At 33.8% G+C, this 17,781-nt stretch overlaps 3 protein-coding genes and 1 non-coding gene across 5 annotated transcripts; 1 reads left to right on the plus strand and 3 right to left on the minus strand.

Annotated features, from left to right (window-relative positions):
* The first annotated feature begins 529 nt into the window (after window positions 1-529).
* On the plus strand, window positions 530-2,661 carry LOC125849547 (ribosomal RNA small subunit methyltransferase, mitochondrial). Of its 2 annotated transcripts, XR_007444650.1 has the most exons (3): window positions 530-988; window positions 1,424-2,366; window positions 2,509-2,661. XR_007444650.1 is itself a non-coding variant. In XM_049529639.1 (2 exons), exons 1-2 carry the CDS (start codon window positions 584-586, stop codon window positions 2,183-2,185), a joined length of 1,167 nt encoding a protein of 388 aa, XP_049385596.1. In that variant the 5' UTR covers window positions 530-583; the 3' UTR covers window positions 2,186-2,661. The 2 variants fall into 2 exon arrangements, 1 of the variants encoding a protein (XP_049385596.1); XM_049529639.1 differs by having other exon boundaries at window positions 1,424-2,661.
* A 675-nt stretch (window positions 2,662-3,336) lies between these two features.
* TRNAK-CUU (transfer RNA lysine (anticodon CUU)) lies at window positions 3,337-3,409 on the minus strand. Its single transcript has one exon. It is a non-coding gene; the product is annotated as a tRNA-Lys (tRNA).
* Window positions 3,410-4,195: 786 nt separating this feature from the next.
* Window positions 4,196-10,324, minus strand: LOC125849542 (3-epi-6-deoxocathasterone 23-monooxygenase CYP90C1). Its single transcript, XM_049529630.1, has 9 exons — window positions 10,003-10,324; window positions 7,319-7,649; window positions 6,781-6,930; window positions 6,414-6,680; window positions 5,440-5,529; window positions 5,123-5,201; window positions 4,909-5,015; window positions 4,696-4,823; window positions 4,196-4,491 (listed from the first exon to the last, which is right to left on the minus strand). Exons 1-9 carry the CDS (start codon window positions 10,248-10,250, stop codon window positions 4,374-4,376), a joined length of 1,518 nt encoding a protein of 505 aa, XP_049385587.1. The 5' UTR covers window positions 10,251-10,324; the 3' UTR covers window positions 4,196-4,373.
* A 2,711-nt stretch (window positions 10,325-13,035) lies between these two features.
* Window positions 13,036-17,417, minus strand: LOC125849540 (CDK5RAP1-like protein). The gene is made up of 3 exons (XM_049529628.1): window positions 16,994-17,417; window positions 14,100-15,157; window positions 13,036-13,703 (listed from the first exon to the last, which is right to left on the minus strand). Exons 1-3 carry the CDS (start codon window positions 17,305-17,307, stop codon window positions 13,195-13,197), a joined length of 1,881 nt encoding a protein of 626 aa, XP_049385585.1. The 5' UTR covers window positions 17,308-17,417; the 3' UTR covers window positions 13,036-13,194.
* Window positions 17,418-17,781: the final 364 nt, after the last annotated feature.

Genomic DNA, 17,781 nt, shown 5'->3' on the forward strand with positions numbered 1-17,781 from the left:
CCTTCATTTTGGGCTTGGCCCAGATCCATGAACTGAACTGGGACCCACCCTACCATTTTTTTTTTGTATAAATTATAGAAACCACATATTATAAGTACTAAATAACATCCTATCTCTTCTAATTTTCTATTTACCAAAAATCTCTTAAAAATAATGTTTGTGGGATACATAGCGTTGTGCACGGGCTACATTAGGTTTGATACATTTCGCATAGCGGGATACATAGCGTTGTGCATGAAATACATTAGGTTTGATACATTCCACATAGCGGGATACATAGCATTGTGCATGAGATACATGCGGGATACATAGCGTTGTGCACGGGATACATTGCGTTTGATACATTCTATATAGCGGGATACATAGAGTTGTGCACGGGATACATAGGTAAAATAAGGGATTTTTGAAATTTTTGAAATAAGTAGGGATAAATGAATATTAAGGTAAGTAAAGGAGTGTAGTTAAGTAATTTGTTTTTTTTTTTTCCAACAAAACAAATTAAATTAAATTTTCGCTGCTGGAACTTGAAGCTGATGAAATCCCCCGCTGAAATTGAGAAATCTCTTCAACTGAAATTTTCAAAATGCTTGATCGTATCAAAATTTTGTCGAGCAAACTAATCATTAGCCAACATTTTCTCCGGCGAAGTTTTCGTACGAAGTCGACTCGCCGTTTCAACAATGTCAAAGATGAAGATGAAGAATATAACAAAGTCCGAAGAAAAACTGAAAATGAAGAAGCACAAATTTATTTGCTTAAGGGTAGAGGTCAACATCTTCTCATGAATCCTCGAGTCCTTAATTCCATTGTCCAAAAGTCCAACATACTTCCAACTGATACCGTTCTAGAAATTGGACCAGGCACCGGGAATCTCACCCTGAAGCTGCTAGAAGTCGCCCAAAAAGTCATAGCCATCGAAATTGACAAACGTATGGTAGAGATTCTTCACAAGCGCGTCTCTGAACGAGGACTTCAAGACCGTTTAACTGTAAGTTTATATGCTTGCATATTGTTCGACGAAATGCCTCATGCCTTATTGAAAAGATATTCTTACTATAAAATTCTGCATTATAATTTTAATGTGTTGTTTCCTGTTAAAACTAGGTATAAACTAATACTAACATAATTTACCGGGGTGGAGTCAGTAACTTAGAAGGAGTAGAATCCCGAATCCATAAGATTAAAATCCCGATTGAATGATACAAGACTAGGTGTATTAGTAATACAAGATTAAGGAAATTCTTGATTTTGGTATGGGCATTGTTGCATTCTCTATTGTGATAATCCGTGTATAACTGTATAACAAAACTTACATTATAATCCCGGTATAACTTGTCATAGAACCAAAGGACTGCTTAGTGCAGTCACATGTGTAGGACTTCATACTTAGCTCAATTGAGTAGTTGTCATTTTGGTTTTGCAGGTTATATGCCAAGATGCTTTAAAGACTGAGTTTCCACAGTTTGATCTTATGGTTGCCAACATCCCTTATGGAATTTCCTCGCCTCTGGTTGCTAAATTAGTTTACGGAAAGAACTCATACAGGAGTGGGACACTATTGTTGCAGAAAGAATTTGCTAGGAGGCTATTGGCAAATCCAGGGGATTCAGAGTTTAATAGATTAGCTGTGAACGTGAAGCTGGTGGCTGACGTAGAGTTTGTCATGAATGTGAGCAAGAAGGACTTTTTGCCATGTCCAAAGGTTGATTCTTCTGTTGTGATGATATATCCTAAAACTGAAATTCCAGAGGTGGACTATGAAGAATGGTGTGCGTTTACGAGAACTTGCTTCACCAAGAAAAATAAAACATTGGGTGCAATCTTTAAGCAGAAAAGAATGTTGGTGGAGTTAATGAAGCTGCAAGAAACCAAAGGAGATGAAGAGAATAATACATTGTACAGTGATTATCATGTTAATGATATCGAAGATGAAGACGGGCTGAGCAATGAAGACAATGTTAATTTCTCTCCCGTTATGGGGAAGGACCTAAATTTGTTTAGAGAGATAATCAATGACATTTTAAGATCCGGTGGATTTGAAGATAAGAGGCCTTCAAAGCTCTCCCACAAGGAGCTACTGGACTTGCTTTCTTTATTCAATCGAGCTAGGATACGTTTTCATGGTCAAGTAAATCTCAAGGATGAAAGTGATGCCGAACTTGCTTCTACATTTGGTCCATTATAGAGCCTTAATGCACCTATGCTTGTGTAAATACATGCACTCATGCAGCATGGTTTCTTACCTCATTTTCATAAATGGAAATTTAACCAACTTCATTGATCTAGCCATAGGCGCAGATTATCAATTTTTTGCAAGAATTTTGCAGGACACGGCACTTCACCCTCAGAAGGTTCATACTTTGAAGGTGATTGATTGGTCTGTGCCTCTTAGACATATCATGACTACTGGATTCTGGGCACAAACTTTATGTTTCCTTCAATTAAATTCGATTGGTGGAATGCCAAATGGAACCTCATAAGGTGTTGTTGTTTAATCTTATTTAGCAGATGGATTGACTCCACTGGAGCCCAATTTTGAGTTGTGCATTAGGGAAATGAGTTTTGGAGCCTTGAGACAGTTTATTGGACTCGTTTCCAAAATCCTTCTTTCAGGCCTAAGAGTATTCATTCGTTTGCTAGCACCTTGTTGGCCTCCTCTTCCAGTGCTCGGGCTGGTATTTGGCAAACTTCACCCTGAGCCTTTCATAAGATTTTGCAATTCAATAGTTTACAGCTTAACGGACAGTCACCAGCAAAGGAAGGGCTAGAAAGAAGCTTCGCGTGGAAAGAACCAGCTTAAAACCCCCAAGTCTACCTTCATGCTGGAATATTGGTTTTTGGCTATCCTATGTAACTGTCTTCTTTTCTTGATCTTTTTAAATTTGGAGTTAATATTGCTCAATATTGATTATTTTAAACCTAAGAATCGTAAAAGATACCAGCTACTCTTTAGAGCCCTAGCATTAAACTTGTCATTTAAAAATTGAAATGGGCCAGGTAAATATTTTGAGTCAAAATATATAAGTATTATTAAGTAATATAATTTAAATATTTTTAAATTTATTTAATAAAACTTCGGTTCTTCAGTGCACCGTAATTTTGGGACCCTTACACCGAACTCTGAACCGAAGTTTCGAAAATAAAAAACCGACACCGAAGAACCAAAATAGTTCGGTTCGGTTTTTTGGTTTTCCGGTATTTATGCCTATCCCTAGTAGCTATTCAAGAAACATTACTCCCTTTCTATAACAATATGTTTTCTACATGCTATTCAAATGTATTGTTTTTTTCAAAAAAAGAAAAAACCTAAGTAAAAAAATAAATTAAAAAGAAGTACGCCCACCGTGGGGCTCGAACCCACGACCACAAGGTTAAGAGCCTTGCGCTCTACCAACTGAGCTAGACGGGCAGATGTTGTTAGCGACAATTAATTACTATATCATTGACTTTTAATAGATGGTTTTTGGCACTGTTTGATCAAGTTTTGGGCACGTTTAAGGCTGCTTGACCAGTTTCTAGCTAATTTTATAGCAGTTTCTCAATACTTTGGTGTAAGCAGATAACATGTCGAACACCATCGGAACAAGAGTCAACCAGAGGGTGCTCATATGATAAGCATTCTCCATCTACAGGCAACAACCCAAACACATTATACACTTGCTATCAAAGAAGCAAAAAGTTGAAAATCTCTGAGTAATTTTAATATTTTATGATAGACATAGAAATCATTACTTGATCCACATTGCAACTCATATATGTGTTGTTGAGCAAAGATAAGGCCGACAAAAAGCACGTAATTAAGTAGCAGTGAACTTCGGTTGGTGCACTAAATACAATCATGCCAGCTATAATTGTGATATGAGAGTTCCTTTAAATTATTGACAATATCTTTTATAAATTCTGTACTTTTTGTCTGATTTACCAACCAAATTATTTGTTAGGCAAGTGACGCACGTGTGGCAGAGGACCCACTACCCACCTTTCAACTTCATCCTGCATATCTAGTTTACAGCCAACGCAGATTGTTTCTTTTTTTTTTTTTCAGGAACAAAACGACATACAAATCTTCCAAAAATTGATGATAAGGATCAAGATTTTAAATTGAATTTTCCACTACCATATATTCCTCATACACTACGACTATAATAATGAAATGGACATATTGCCGTCTCAATCCCAAGCTATTTAAATTGAGCTAAATATTAATCTATTTTTTTAAAAAATATAAACCTTGTATTTAGTTTGCTACCTTAACTATAGAGATGTATATTTGGTTGAGATAATAAAAAATGTTGGTTACATAAAAAAAAAAAATTTGTAGAGAGACAGCAACATGTTGGAGAAATTAAGGATGGAAATAATAAAGAACAAAGTTAGTTTTGTTTGGTTTGAATTAGTGGGCTTTGCTGAAGGGGCATGATGTTGATAGGCAGTTTGTTCTTCATCTTCACTGTTGGAAAATAGACAATCTCATCCTTCTCTGCCACCCATCTGTTCATCAACACAATAGAAAGTGATTGCTCATTAATTATTACTCTTGTATTATTTTCATACACCACTATCTTTGGTCCTTAAGCTACTTGTTAACAAAATAACAAAACAGTACTATTCCCACTTTTTTTTTTTTTTAATATATTGCAATAACTACGTCTCAATCTCAAGCTACAAGAAATATATTGGAGATCGCGTTTTTACCGGTAGGTGGTGACAAGATGGTGGAGGAAAATGGAGATTTCAAGCCTTGAAAGTTCTAAACCAGGACATAGCCTCTGTCCTCCACCAAAGGGTGTAAATGTATTGCTGGTCACAGCAACTCCAACTTTCTGCCAAGCCAAACAATTAGTTAGAATTTTAATTACCAGTGACGATTTCATGTTTTTAATTGTATACAAGGAATTAAAAGCTGACCTCCCATCTGGAGGGATCAAAATTGTATGGATTTTCATAATTTTCTTCATCCATGTGAACTGAAGTGAAGGATGCCAAAACACACCATCCTTTTGGTATCAAATGCCCTGTATTCGCAACGCCACAATATATTGGTTTAATGGATGGTCACTCAATTTAGGAGGCCTACACAGAGAAGGGAAAATGCTGGACCATAAAGAAATGAAATACACACCTTTAATTTTGACATCTTTGAGAGATTTTCTCCAAACTGCATTAATGATATTTGCCAATCTCAACGTTTCACTGATAACCTGTCATTCCATAACAACTGAACTGATCTTAATCTACTCTTTATTATGAATTTCAAAAATTTGATCGAATTTTCAACCTGTTTATATAATTTTTAAAAAAAGACAGAATTAAATATTACTAGAAGTATTATTTTTGGCACTGTGAGTACATTTATAAAAGAACCTACATGTATATAGTGCAACATTAGACAGAAAAAGAATGACAATTTATTTTTATATCATAAAAATGGAAACTAACATTCTGAGTGAAGGGCATTGACAAATAATCTGTCCAACTATAATCCTCACAGCAGCTTATCTTCTGCTGCCTCAATTCCAAATTCTCCTCCTGCAGGAAACAACAAATTTCTGATAAGAAAATTAAAAGGAGAGTAACGTATAGAGCTATGCCTCAACTTTTGTCTTCTCCAATAATTGAGAATAATCCCTGGAAAAGCAGCCGCGATCTAACTAAAATTTCATTCTACTCTCGATATTGTTGGAGTTGGTCCAGAGTAGCACTACTTTGTATTGTAATATTTTTTACAACCTATATCCTATCCAAACTAATTGTCACTCTAATCAGTAAGTATATAGAAAAATACTCCTTTTCTTCCCAAGTGTGTATTAGCTTATTTCATGTCATTATGAAAAATAATAAATATAAGGTCTTCTAGTTTAATAAGCTACTCATATTTATTAGTAGATTTTTTTGAAGAATTGAGCAGTATTAAAAACTGTAGCTATTTCATATAAGAGTATAGGGGCACGCACTATTTTTTAGTCCACAACTGACAGCCGGTAAATCAATATCGTACGGCTAAAAAACATAGTCTTCCCTACTTTATTTTTTAAAAAAATTACTTGTTTTAAAAAGTTGTGTGTCCCAGTTTTGAAAATGACTTGGTAGAAAAGGTTTTTAAAAAAAATTACTCACTTATTTTAAAAAGTTGTGTGTCCCAGTTTTGAAAATGACTTGGTAGAAAAGGTCAAAAGAATAAATTAAATAAAAGTTAAAATGACATGTATAATTCCCCACCATCCACACGTAGGGGCAATCAATCATTCCTCCCAACCCTTCATATTTTAGCCCAAGCAAAGCCTATCCGTCCATTTATTATTATCCAAAACAGTCACTTTGTTATACATATGGATAACTATTTATAGCTGTATGTTGTTTTATTTTCACGATTTTTTTTACAGTCTAAGTTAAAATTCTAGCGATTATCATACCTGCAAGCGAGCTAGAGCGAGGGGGTTGTCACTCAGAAATTTGACAGCTAAGGTGATCGCCGTTGGTACGGTCTCTTCTCCAGGGATCATCATCTCTATCAAGTTGGCACTGATGAAATCATACGGCAGTGGTTGCTTTGCCCTATCAGCATTCCCTAAGAGCACGTCAATTGCATCATTTGGGAACCCCTTTTCTTCTTTTTTCTCCATGCAAAATTTTCTCTCCTCTACCATCTTCCCTACCATTCTTGTTAACCTTTCTTTCGCCTAAATAAAAATACTACTGTTACTACAACTCACACATACATACAAGTTACAAATTTAAGTTCTCTGTCAGTCAGTGTATACAACTTAAATTCAAAATTACCTTTAAAGATTTGTAGAGAGTGGTTCCGGGAAGCTTAATGGGCAAACAAATCAAGCCTTTGGTGAGTTCTTCAAATTCTTTCTTGAGCAAGTTCAATTCTTCTCCAGGGTCCACGCTTAGTATCAGCTTGACTAATACTTCAAATGAAATCTTCAATACCCAACAACAGGAGATGTTACAAAAAATGGACCTATAAATTAAAAAGTAATGTCTGCAAATACTCTTATGCTTTTCTTATACTGGATATATTTACTAGCTAATAGACAGTATTTTGATTTATTATTATCATTACATACTATACTATAAGAGATTGATAAAGAATGAAATACTATTATATTTGAATTCAAAATGAGTTGCGTGCATCCTATTCAAAATGATTCGCTTAAAATAATCAAATTCAGTTGAACGATGGTGCCCATACGACGTGACATTGAGCGGAGTGGGCTCAAATGATATATTTATATACTACAAGTGGAGTCATGGGGTACTGGTACGATCAGACATAATATAAATGCATGCAAAGAATTTAGAGATAGACCTTTTTGGCTTCATCTTGTACATAGACGATGCTGTGTTGTTTCTCCAGCCATGTTGACAAGAAATGGCGGACGGAGGCTTCGATGTCTCGTGTAATACGAGCCTTGAGTTGCGGCGATTTTAAGAAACTCCCGATCAGTCCGTGTAGTCTTTTATGTACTGGACCATTCATTTGCAATATCGAATTCTTCCCAAATAATTCTGTTATTGATTTTGGATAACATGGTATAAATACATCTCCATTGTTCTGTAGAACCACTTTGTTCACCTCTGCATCTGTTGATACTATTATTCCTTTTCCTAGTATATTACTTTTGAACACATTCCCGTACCTTAAAGAATTAAAGACACCAAAAATAGTTGCATTATATGCAAATTCACAACAATAACAACGTATTCACTATAATACAAAAATTGTTTACGATAAATCATGCCACGATTATCAAAATATATGTGCAAATAAAGTAGGGGAAAAAGGGGTCAGTGAATTTTAATGAGGACGGTTGATTAGGTTCTGCAATTGAGTTCCTAGGTACTAGCTAGAGTGGAAGAAAGGTACATTAACTGTCAAAGAGAGATGTAACAGCTTTTTGCAAAATGGCTATACAAAATTGATTGCCAAATCTTTTTTCATGATTTTTGCCAAGTCATATGACATGATACCATTGGTTAAAAGAGCGGTATCAATAACGATTCTTCAATAAAATGATACTCCTTGATTTCAATTTATAAAATAATTTCTTTTCTTTTTGTCGAATGATTTTATAAGCATGTAAATATCTAAGGTTTATCTAAGATCATAGATTTTAAAAGTTTTTTTTTAAAAAAAAAATTGTGTCAAATTAAATGATGTCATATAAATTGAACCAGCCAAAGAGGGTATGTTTCTTCCTGCAAAAGCCAATTGATCTTCCTTGGTTGCTTTATATTATAAGTTATCTTAGAAATACAACTAACAATAACATTATAATGAATGTGTAAAAAAAACAATTACCAATATTATTGTAAACTTTAATTTGTGACAAGGAGTTATATGTAATTATTGTACTATTTTAAGTAAATTGAATGCGTCAATGCTAAACTCGGTATAATTGTCAAAGATTATGAACTTGAGCTCCTAATTTATAAGTATTTTAGAAAACACATGCTCCATATGTCTATGGTCAACATATGAAAGCATAGCGGACACGTAATTATAATTGAGGGCCGACAAATTTTGGAATTGTATGTATTATTAGCAAGTGTCCATAATAACAAATATTGAAGAAGAAAGAAAAATGATTACAGTTTCAACAAAATTATGTAAAAGGAGAACACTTTAAAATGGAAATGATATCATCATCATCCCATGACAATATTTACTCATTTAAATACTTACGCCGTTCACTTTTTATTTATCACTTGTGACATAAAAAAAAAAACCTTTTTTATATTTAACTTCTCACATTAAATATTTATTTTCAAAACTTAATACTAAATATTATTTATGAATAGTTTGATAAAATATGTATATCAATAATTATTTTCGTAATAGATACGTCAAATTAAATATTAACGAGGAAGTAATATTCTTAGAGGTTGTTTGGATTGGCTTAAAGGTTGTTCAAACCTACTTTTAAGTCAATTTTTGACTTCTGAAATTGTTTGGCTGATATAAAAACAACTTAAAATAAGTTAGAAAATGTTTGGCAAAATTAAAAATGACTTAAAATAAATTTAAAAAGACTTAAAATAAGTCAAAAACTAAAAGTAGATCTCGCTCTACTTTTTATTTTTTAACTTAAAAATCATTTCAAATTAATTTTTTATTTTTGACTTAAAAGTTATTTTTTTAAGTCAATCCAAATGGGCTCTTGCTTCAGTCAATAACGGGAGATTAGGACTTAGGAGTATTATTACTTACTACTATTACTTCTCCAATTCTACTTTTTATATTTTTTTAATTATAGTAAATTAAAAAGACAGCTCACTATACTAGTCGTATTCCTTAAATTTAATTCATTTTGGTAAGAAAGTATTACTCTTTAATTCTAACTTCTTCTTTTTAATGTAAGTAACATATTTAAAAATATAAAATTTAATAACAAATAAATAAATAAAAATTGATGGAATAATATTTTAATCAAAATGCTGTGCAGCTGAACGGAGTCAACTGATTGAGGCTCACGTGCGTGACAACGCCATGGCCCATATTTAAGAGAAGAAAATTCCTTCAAAGAATACTCCCTCACTTCCAAAAAGGAAAAAAAAAAGGTTATTTGAAAAATTAAGAAAATCAAGATAAGATATAGTAGGAAGTAATAATTAATTACTATTAAATATCTAATAAATAATATTTTATTACTTTCTGCTCTTTTAAAAAAATTACCTACTTTCTACTTCCCTTTTTAGCGTTGTCAAAAAGAATGATCCCTCTTTTGTTTTTATAATAAACAACATGTTTAAAGTTATAAAATTTTGATATATTAAACGTAATTTTAATTTATGATCAAGATTAAAAGAAAAATCTCGGCTAAATTAAATTGAAATGGAGAGAATATTTTTCTTAAGAGATAGGAAATAAGTTTAAGGATAGTTATTTTAGGAAGGATGGATGATGGATGAATGGAGTGGTGCTAAAAACAGTTTGATCTTAGAACTCATTCGAATGTTGAAAAGTTGAAGAGAAAAGGTGTGGTTACTTACAGGGACTTTCGTTTTTCCATGAAAGTGACAGGACGAGAAGAGCATCCAGAAGCAATGAAATCGAGCGTTTCTCCTAAAAGAGGCCAACCAGAATTTCCTCTTGGAACTCCACTTGCTCTTTCTTTCTCTTCATTTTGCTTTTTTCTCATCTTATAAATCAACCACAAAACTGCTACTACCCCTGTTCCCATACATATCCAAATCCAATTTTCTGCTTTCTCTTCCATTTTCACAACAATAGAAAACATTTCTGCTTCACATATATATATATATATATATATATATATACACACAGAGAAGAGAGAAGAGAGAAGAGAGAGAAAGAGAGGTCGTGGGCTTTTATTTTTCTTTTTTGAAGAAATATAAACAGAGGAGATGTAATTACCATAAATAATCATAATTGTATTTGCTCTATTCTTTTTGTCTCAGTCCCCTGCTTTTCCATACTTGCACTAACGACAACTAAATTACTAAATTTTATACATCTTTATCCATATATTTTTTAAAAGATTCCGCAAATTATTAGTTTTATTTTTTATTTGATAAATTAAATTTAAATATATTTCTAATTTTACACCCAAGATTTTCGCCAACTTTAAAGAAGTTTTTAATATTTTTATTAAGAGTCACATATTCCTATAAGAAAATGAAATCACTTGCTATATAATATCACAAATCGGAAGTGTATAAATTTAGTTAGTCTAATAGAGGGGTATTTTTAACGCTATCAATAATTTGAGAACAATATTAGTAATTTATGCTAAATTTAGAAATATTTTTCTTTTTTTAAATTTTCTTTTCCGTGTCAACTTCGATGGTCTAATATTTACTGAAGCGGAAGAACTAATTTTAAATTTTAACGGAAGTGAATAAATTTTTTTACATGTTAAATTGTAATGGATAGATGATATTTGTATGGAAAAAAAATATGAAGATACATAATTTCAATGTCGAGGGGATAAAATAAAAGGGAATTTTTTTTACGCTTGCTTGATATATTAATTTGTTCCCTTTGCTGATCAGATTTTGTTAATATTATTGATCTGTTGACTCAGACTGATATTTAGTACTTTCTGAATTTTAAATGCCCATAATATTTTTTCCTAATCAGGTTTTTAATATTAATATTTAGATCCAGTCAAATTAGAGCCTTGCCAAAGTCCAAAACATATGAAAAATGTCCAATTATAGTTGTTTATTTACTAGTCTTGAACTAGTTGTTGCCTCAATATTGTGAAGTATTATTTTTAATTACAAAATCAGATTATTAATACTGCAATCGGACTAGAATGCTTTTTTTTTTTTTAATATATAAAGTTCTCAACATTTTCACATGTTATTCAACAGTTGTTTTTACCAGCTTTTTATTGTTAATTACTTCAATAGTACATCATGGCATATGATATTGCGCCTAATTATTCCTTCTCCACCCAACATACCTTAATTATGAAGGTTTTTGCATATAATAAAGGTGATCCCGGATACAATTATTATTTAAAGATCGTTTGATAAAAAATATTAAAAAATAATAAATACATGAATCTCAGCACGCTAAACTTAACAAGAATCAAAAATAAAATTTTAATATTACTAATATACTCTATTATTTATTTAAGACTATTCATATTTCCTCTGCCAAATAGCCCAAATTGGGTTGCCAAAATCCAGGGATATGTGGATCTAATGAGTTAAATCATCATTGCTTTTTAATGGTAAAAAGTAGAATTAAGAATCAAAAATAATTTTAATATTACTAATATACTCTATTAGTATTTATTTAAATATTTCCTCTGCCAAATAACCCAAATTGGGTTGCCAAAATCCAGGGATATGTGGATCTAATGAGTCAAATCATCATTTGCTTTTTAGTGGTAAAAAGTAGAATTTGGTCAAATGCTATCACATGTCATAATTATAATTTATGAGAAAGTAATCTTTTTTTCTTCCAAATTTCTATACACGGTATATTATTCCCCAATTGAGTATTCAAGGGAGATTACGAAAAACTATGGCAAGTTCTCATGAGCGATTTAAAATAAATGTTATTATTATAAGTACTTGAAATTTTAAAGAAAAACATTATAATTTGAATGAATCAGATATAGGTTGAATAAAACATTTCTATCGTAACACATTCATTTCTATAATTAAAATTCAAAATCAGATGAAAAAATATTTTTTTATCAGTATAATTCATTTCCAAAATTTCTAGTCAAACAATCTAAATAATCCCACGGACCATACTTGTGCTAGTAGCATGTACAAGTTGGGAGTTGGGAGCGGAGAGGAAAATGATGATCCCAAAATTATATCTCACCTCATTACTATTTTTTTGAGTCCAACAAATATTTGTTTAACTAGATGCTATCTCCCGTGCGCTCCAACTTTTTTTATTTGATACATAATAAAATAGGGCACATATAACAATATAAAACTATAAACTTCTTTTTTTTTTCACTCCTCAAGTATATCATATATAATTAGATTTCCTCTTCTTGGTGTTTTATTAATGAGAAGCATCCAGCAGCACCTTACAGTGTCTGATATCACCTTTGGAGTTTGAATTCACGCTTGGAAAAACTGATTTTAGACATAAAGTATAGGTGAGGAAGGATAACCCCACTCCATGGATGCATGCTGCAAACCTAACCTAAACATTATTGATCATTACCAACTGATAACATTCAGTTGTAGGCTAGTACATGTAAGTGTCTCCATCTTCTGTCGACAGAGCTATATTTTACTCGTATGATGTAAATACACCTGGTTATCAATTTAGGGGGGGAGGGGACACAAAGGCTTTGTATGCAACATTTGAATATAGTTCAGTTTGATGAATATGTAAGGAACTGATAATGGCCAGACAAAGTTTCAACATGTGAAAACAGTTGATAAGGTTACCATATCTACTATCGAGATCTAAATTTCCGGGATTCCCTCCAAACTAGTGAATAGCAACAGATTTTCAAATATTATTAAGCAGACTTCTTGTCTGAATTGGATCCTGAAAATTAACCAGCTCAAAAATGACTGATCTCTGCGCCATCTGGAACAGCCAGATATAAAACTCCAGTATGGAAGCAAAAGATCTTTAAGCTACCAAGAATGCTACAACTATTAACAATACTCTGTAATTTCAAAAGAAAAGCAACAAGGAAGAGCAAACTGTAGCACAAACGCTTTAATAATAGCTTAAGTTCTGCTGGCAAAGGCAACAGCTTCTTCATGTAAAGTGTTATAAAATGAGCTTAATTTGGTTATTGCAAGTGCTTCTCCAAACAGTGATGCCCTTGTGGATTTTGTTATGTGTACTTCAACATAATCACCAACCTTTGGATTGCGCTTTCCATTATTATCAACCTTATCAGGGATAGGCAGGTTCGTAAATGATACCCTATGGCCTCTATCGCTCTTACCAATTAACTCTGTGTCGGGGGCTCTCTTATTTGGCCCTTCAACTAGCACAAGTTGGATTGTGCCAATTTTAGCGTCATAGCACTGACCTGTACTCCCACGAAAAGCTTCTATTAGTTCTGTGAGCCTCCTCTGCTTCACATCTTCAGGAACATCATCAACATATTTTCTGTGCGCATGTGTTTTCTCTCTCATGCTGTAAGCAAACATGTATGCCATATCATAACAAACAGTCTTTACAAGGCTTAGTGTGTCTTCATGATCTTCTTCCGTTTCTCCACAGAAACCTGAACGTGTCAAAAGAATTAAAAGCTAAATAAGTGATATTGTATAGCTCCCATGTATATCTGCCTATTAACTATGAACAGTTTGTCCTCTTATGACATTAGAATAATTCAAGAACTCCTAGATCAATTTCTCAATCCGAGAAGTCAGGAAGCAGAAGTAGTCAGCTCGTCTTATGTAAATATAAAATACTGTAGCAACTCTTTGTATATTCAACTCTTATTCTTGAAAAAAGAGTAAATAAAACAAGTATCATAAAATAACTAGAAAAGAAAATAAAAATATTTCCCAAAATCCTAAGCAACAGACCATGGCTGATTATAGAATACTGTAGCATGTGTGGTCTGCCTTAAGTGAGGTCCCTGTAGTTAAGAAAACACAATGGAATGCGATCTTACCACATATGAAGTCGCTGCTTATGCCCATATCCGGTATTATATCCCTTATCTTCTTCACAAGATCTAAATATACTTCGCGAGTGTATCCGCGACGCATTCTTTCAAGCACTGCACTGCTGCCTGACTGTGCTGGCAGATGAATGCTTTTGCAGATATTGTACCTGTCCCGCATTACGTACAACAAATCATCTGGAAAATCTTTAGGATGTGGGGAAGTGTATCTGAACCGCATTTCAGGAAATTCCATGGCAAGTCTATCTAGGAGATCAGCAAACCGTAGACCCACATGTTTTACTTTACACATGCTGGAGAATCCATCACTAAGTTCCCAACTGACTGCTGGTTCATCCGGATTTTCAACTCCAGATGTATCATTATAGCTATTTACATTTTGGCCGAGAAGCGTAACCTCTTTGACTCCCTCTTTCCAAAGTTCAGCGACCTCTTTCACGATTGATTCCACTGGGCGAGACCGTTCTCTCCCTCTAGTGAAGGGGACAATGCAGAATGAACACATATTATTGCAACCCCTCATCACAGATACAAATGCAGATATAGAATTTTTGGAGATGCGAACTGGATTAATATCTGCGTAAGTTTCTTCAAGTGAAAGTAGAGTATTGATACCTTTTTGACCATAGTCCACTTCTTCCAACAGGCGTGGCAAGTCTCGATAAGCATCAGGTCCACAAACTACGTCAACCATCTTATCTGCATCCAATATTTTGTCCTTCAACCTCTCAGCCATACACCCCAGCACAACTACTTTGGGGGGATGTGCAGACTGTGACCTTCCAGAGGCAACATTGCTCTTCCATTGCCTCTTAAGAAACCAAAAATAATTGAGCCTCTGCCAAACCTTAAGTTCTGCATTGTCCCTTATAGCACAAGTATTTATAAATATTATCTCAGCATTTTCTGGGACTTCCACACTTTCAGTGTATCCAGCATTTTTCATGATGGATAAAACAATCTCCATATCATTGACATTCATTTGACATCCATAAGTTTCATGATAGATGCGTCCTCTAGGCGTAACATCCGATATCATCACGGGCCTACAGCAAAAGAACACCCAATTCTCTGAGAAAACTAAGAATACTAATAAAAAAATTGCTCGCACTGATGACCTCAAGTTCTTAGTATGATGGCATAATAAAATTGAGAAGGAGATCGTCTTATAATTTTTCCATGCCCCTCTTTTTTTCCTTTGTCTATTCCTATTCACAGCTTTCATTTCATCACTACTTCAATGATAGTTTCAATTTGCACTAGGAACTGTGGACTTTGATGGATAATATGTACATTAGGATGAAAATCTATATTGGTATTAAGGGCAAGATGATAAAGAAGAATTATCATACATATTGGCTGACTTCCAGAATGTCAAATGTGTATTGACAATAATTGACCAAAATACGACACAATTATTGTAGTTAAGAACCTCACAGGTACTTGTGAGTTCCTAGACAAGAGTAGTGCCACTGTTGTCTCTCCTTAATGCAGCCAATGGATCAAGATCACTGTAACAAAGGCAGAAAAGGTTCATCTTAAGGACATATGGTAGTTTTCAGATGGATTTTTTTTTCTACAAGCAGGGGATAGCAAACGATCTGACTTCAGGTTTTAACCCGAATAAGATTGAGTCTAACATCTCAAAGGCAACCTCATTAGTTCAATTAGGATGATAAATACTCAGACACCTGAAAACACCTGCTACCCTCTGTGCTAGGAACAACTTGGAAGCTAGGGTGAAGTAGAGGCATGTAGTTCCATGTAATGTGGAGTTTGGTTCAAGGAAAAGGGGAGAAGTCAGATGAATGGAAGTAAGGTTAGAGATATATTTGCATTGGCCAACAAGGAATAAATTGGAGTTTTTGCATACCTCCTATAGTGCCTTTTAAATCCTTCCAACATTGAACGGAAAGGAATAAGGATATCAATTATGGGAAGTAAATCATTAATGCTTCACTGGAGCATAGTTAATTAGACAAATTTCTCTTTGTTATCTTTGCCTCTCCTTCCTCCAATCAAACAAACTCAACAGTTCAATCGGACCAAACATGCACCCTCCCCCGCTCTTCTTTTGTTTTTAGCAGGTAAGGTAACTCATTAATATCAGATTACAAAAAAAGAGAAAGTCCTGCAATTTCAAGCATCTCAGGGAGCTTATTCCTTCCAAATGATGCATAGGGGAATCATCTAAGCCCTTTGGCCCTCAGAACATAAAGGTGCTTAAAGCATGCCACTCACATTGTAGTGAAGTAGTGAACTATCAATCCTAGAGCTATTAAGTTACCATGGGTAGTCAATAACTTGTATCTGGCAAGTTGAGATCACGCCAATTTGCTCCCCAAGAACACTGAACTGTTATGGAAACAATGGTTGACAACAACAAAATTAAAGCTCCAAAGTTTTACAGGGTTGGCAACAACAAAACTCATGTCTGATTTTAACAACTTAGTGGAAGTAATGGACCATTTCTGACTATGTGAAATGTTAAAAAGACCATGCTTATTAAATGGATTGACTTTCTACTCAGACATGATCTTAATATGTCTGCAATCCAAAAAAAAAACTTGCAATGCGACATAAGGTTTGTACTTTGATCTAATAATGAAAATGAGAAGCAAATCCAAGATTTTGACCCAGAGGGTGCCAAGTACTTCTCTTAGTAACTTAGCGTTAAATTACATAACTTCTTTGAAGAAATTGTTTGATTATATCTATAGATTAACCGGAGGAGTGGTGCTAGAGCTGAATGTCAACACCATTCACTACAATTACATCACCTAAAACCATTTTAAACTGTTTCTCTAGCCAACATGGAATGGTAAGCACGTTGATCACAAAAAAAGGTGTCAAATGAGAGAAAGGAAAGCAAAGAAACTTACTCCTGCTGAACATCGGAAGCAGGAACAGTCTGAGTAGCTTTGGGTATGAAGTCGCGGAGGGTTGGAATTTGGTCCTTGCTGGTTAAAGAAGTGCGTGAGTGACACTGCGAGAAATTCCTGGATATCTTGATAGAGAATGTAGAACTCCTCCGAAGAGAAACTGACGTGCGGCGGCGTAGGCGGCAGGAGGTTGATTGAACTTCTAGAAGCTTCGAAGAAAGGAATCTGACCGAATATTGTTTAGGGAATTTGATGCGCACGGCACAGTGAGGTTGGCTCAACATGGTTGATAGAGAAGATAGAGAAGACGCCATTTTTGGTTTGTGTTTGCAGACTATGGATAGGGCTACGAATGGCCACAACCAAACCGGCGAGCTGGCTTCGGCGGCTCTGGAAGGGCAAAAAATAAACCGGTCCTACTACTATTTCATGAGATATCCGGTTTTGGTATTATTGAATTTACAAATGAATTTAAATCAAAATAAGTTACTTAATTTTTATTTTGTCTTACCATATTCTCTTTTTTATTTGATGCCATGGTATATTTGGCTATTAGAATGAGCAAGACATTAAAAAAAGTGAAAATTACAAAAGTATACTACTTAAGACTTTAATTAACAAAATATCAATGTACTTCTATTTAATTACAAACATAGTTTTTAAATTACATACATAACAAAATAATTAATTTTTGTATTTAAGTTTATTTATTTTTTAAGATTTTCCTCTCTCATGCCTTTTGAATTATGTGCATTTAACGTGGAGATTAATTAGGGATATTAAATTTT

The sequence above is a fragment of the Solanum stenotomum genome, chromosome 12, assembly GCF_019186545.1.
Source record: "Solanum stenotomum isolate F172 chromosome 12, ASM1918654v1, whole genome shotgun sequence".
In the NCBI taxonomy this organism is placed as follows: domain Eukaryota; kingdom Viridiplantae; phylum Streptophyta; class Magnoliopsida; order Solanales; family Solanaceae; genus Solanum; species Solanum stenotomum.

Excerpts from the sequence above, each read along its gene's own strand:
- LOC125849547 (XM_049529639.1), top strand. The coding sequence starts at position 584 with ATGCTTGATCGTATCAAAATTTTGTCGAGCAAACTAATCATTAGCCAA. Across the intron at positions 989-1,423 it reads GACTTCAAGACCGTTTAACT|GTTATATGCCAAGATGCTTT; the intron begins GTAAGTTTATAT and ends TTGGTTTTGCAG.
- LOC125849542 (XM_049529630.1), bottom strand. The coding sequence starts at position 10,250 with ATGTTTTCTATTGTTGTGAAAATGGAAGAGAAAGCAGAAAATTGGATT. Across the intron at positions 6,931-7,318 it reads TACAAGATGAAGCCAAAAAG|ATTTCATTTGAAGTATTAGT; the intron begins GTCTATCTCTAA and ends TGGGTATTGAAG. Across the intron at positions 5,530-6,413 it reads TCGCTCTAGCTCGCTTGCAG|GAGGAGAATTTGGAATTGAG; the intron begins GTATGATAATCG and ends TGTTTCCTGCAG.
- LOC125849540 (XM_049529628.1), bottom strand. The coding sequence starts at position 17,307 with ATGGCGTCTTCTCTATCTTCTCTATCAACCATGTTGAGCCAACCTCAC. Across the intron at positions 15,158-16,993 it reads GCTTCCGATGTTCAGCAGGA|GCCCGTGATGATATCGGATG; the intron begins GTAAGTTTCTTT and ends CTTTTGCTGTAG. Across the intron at positions 13,704-14,099 it reads AAGCAGCGACTTCATATGTG|GTTTCTGTGGAGAAACGGAA; the intron begins GTAAGATCGCAT and ends TGACACGTTCAG.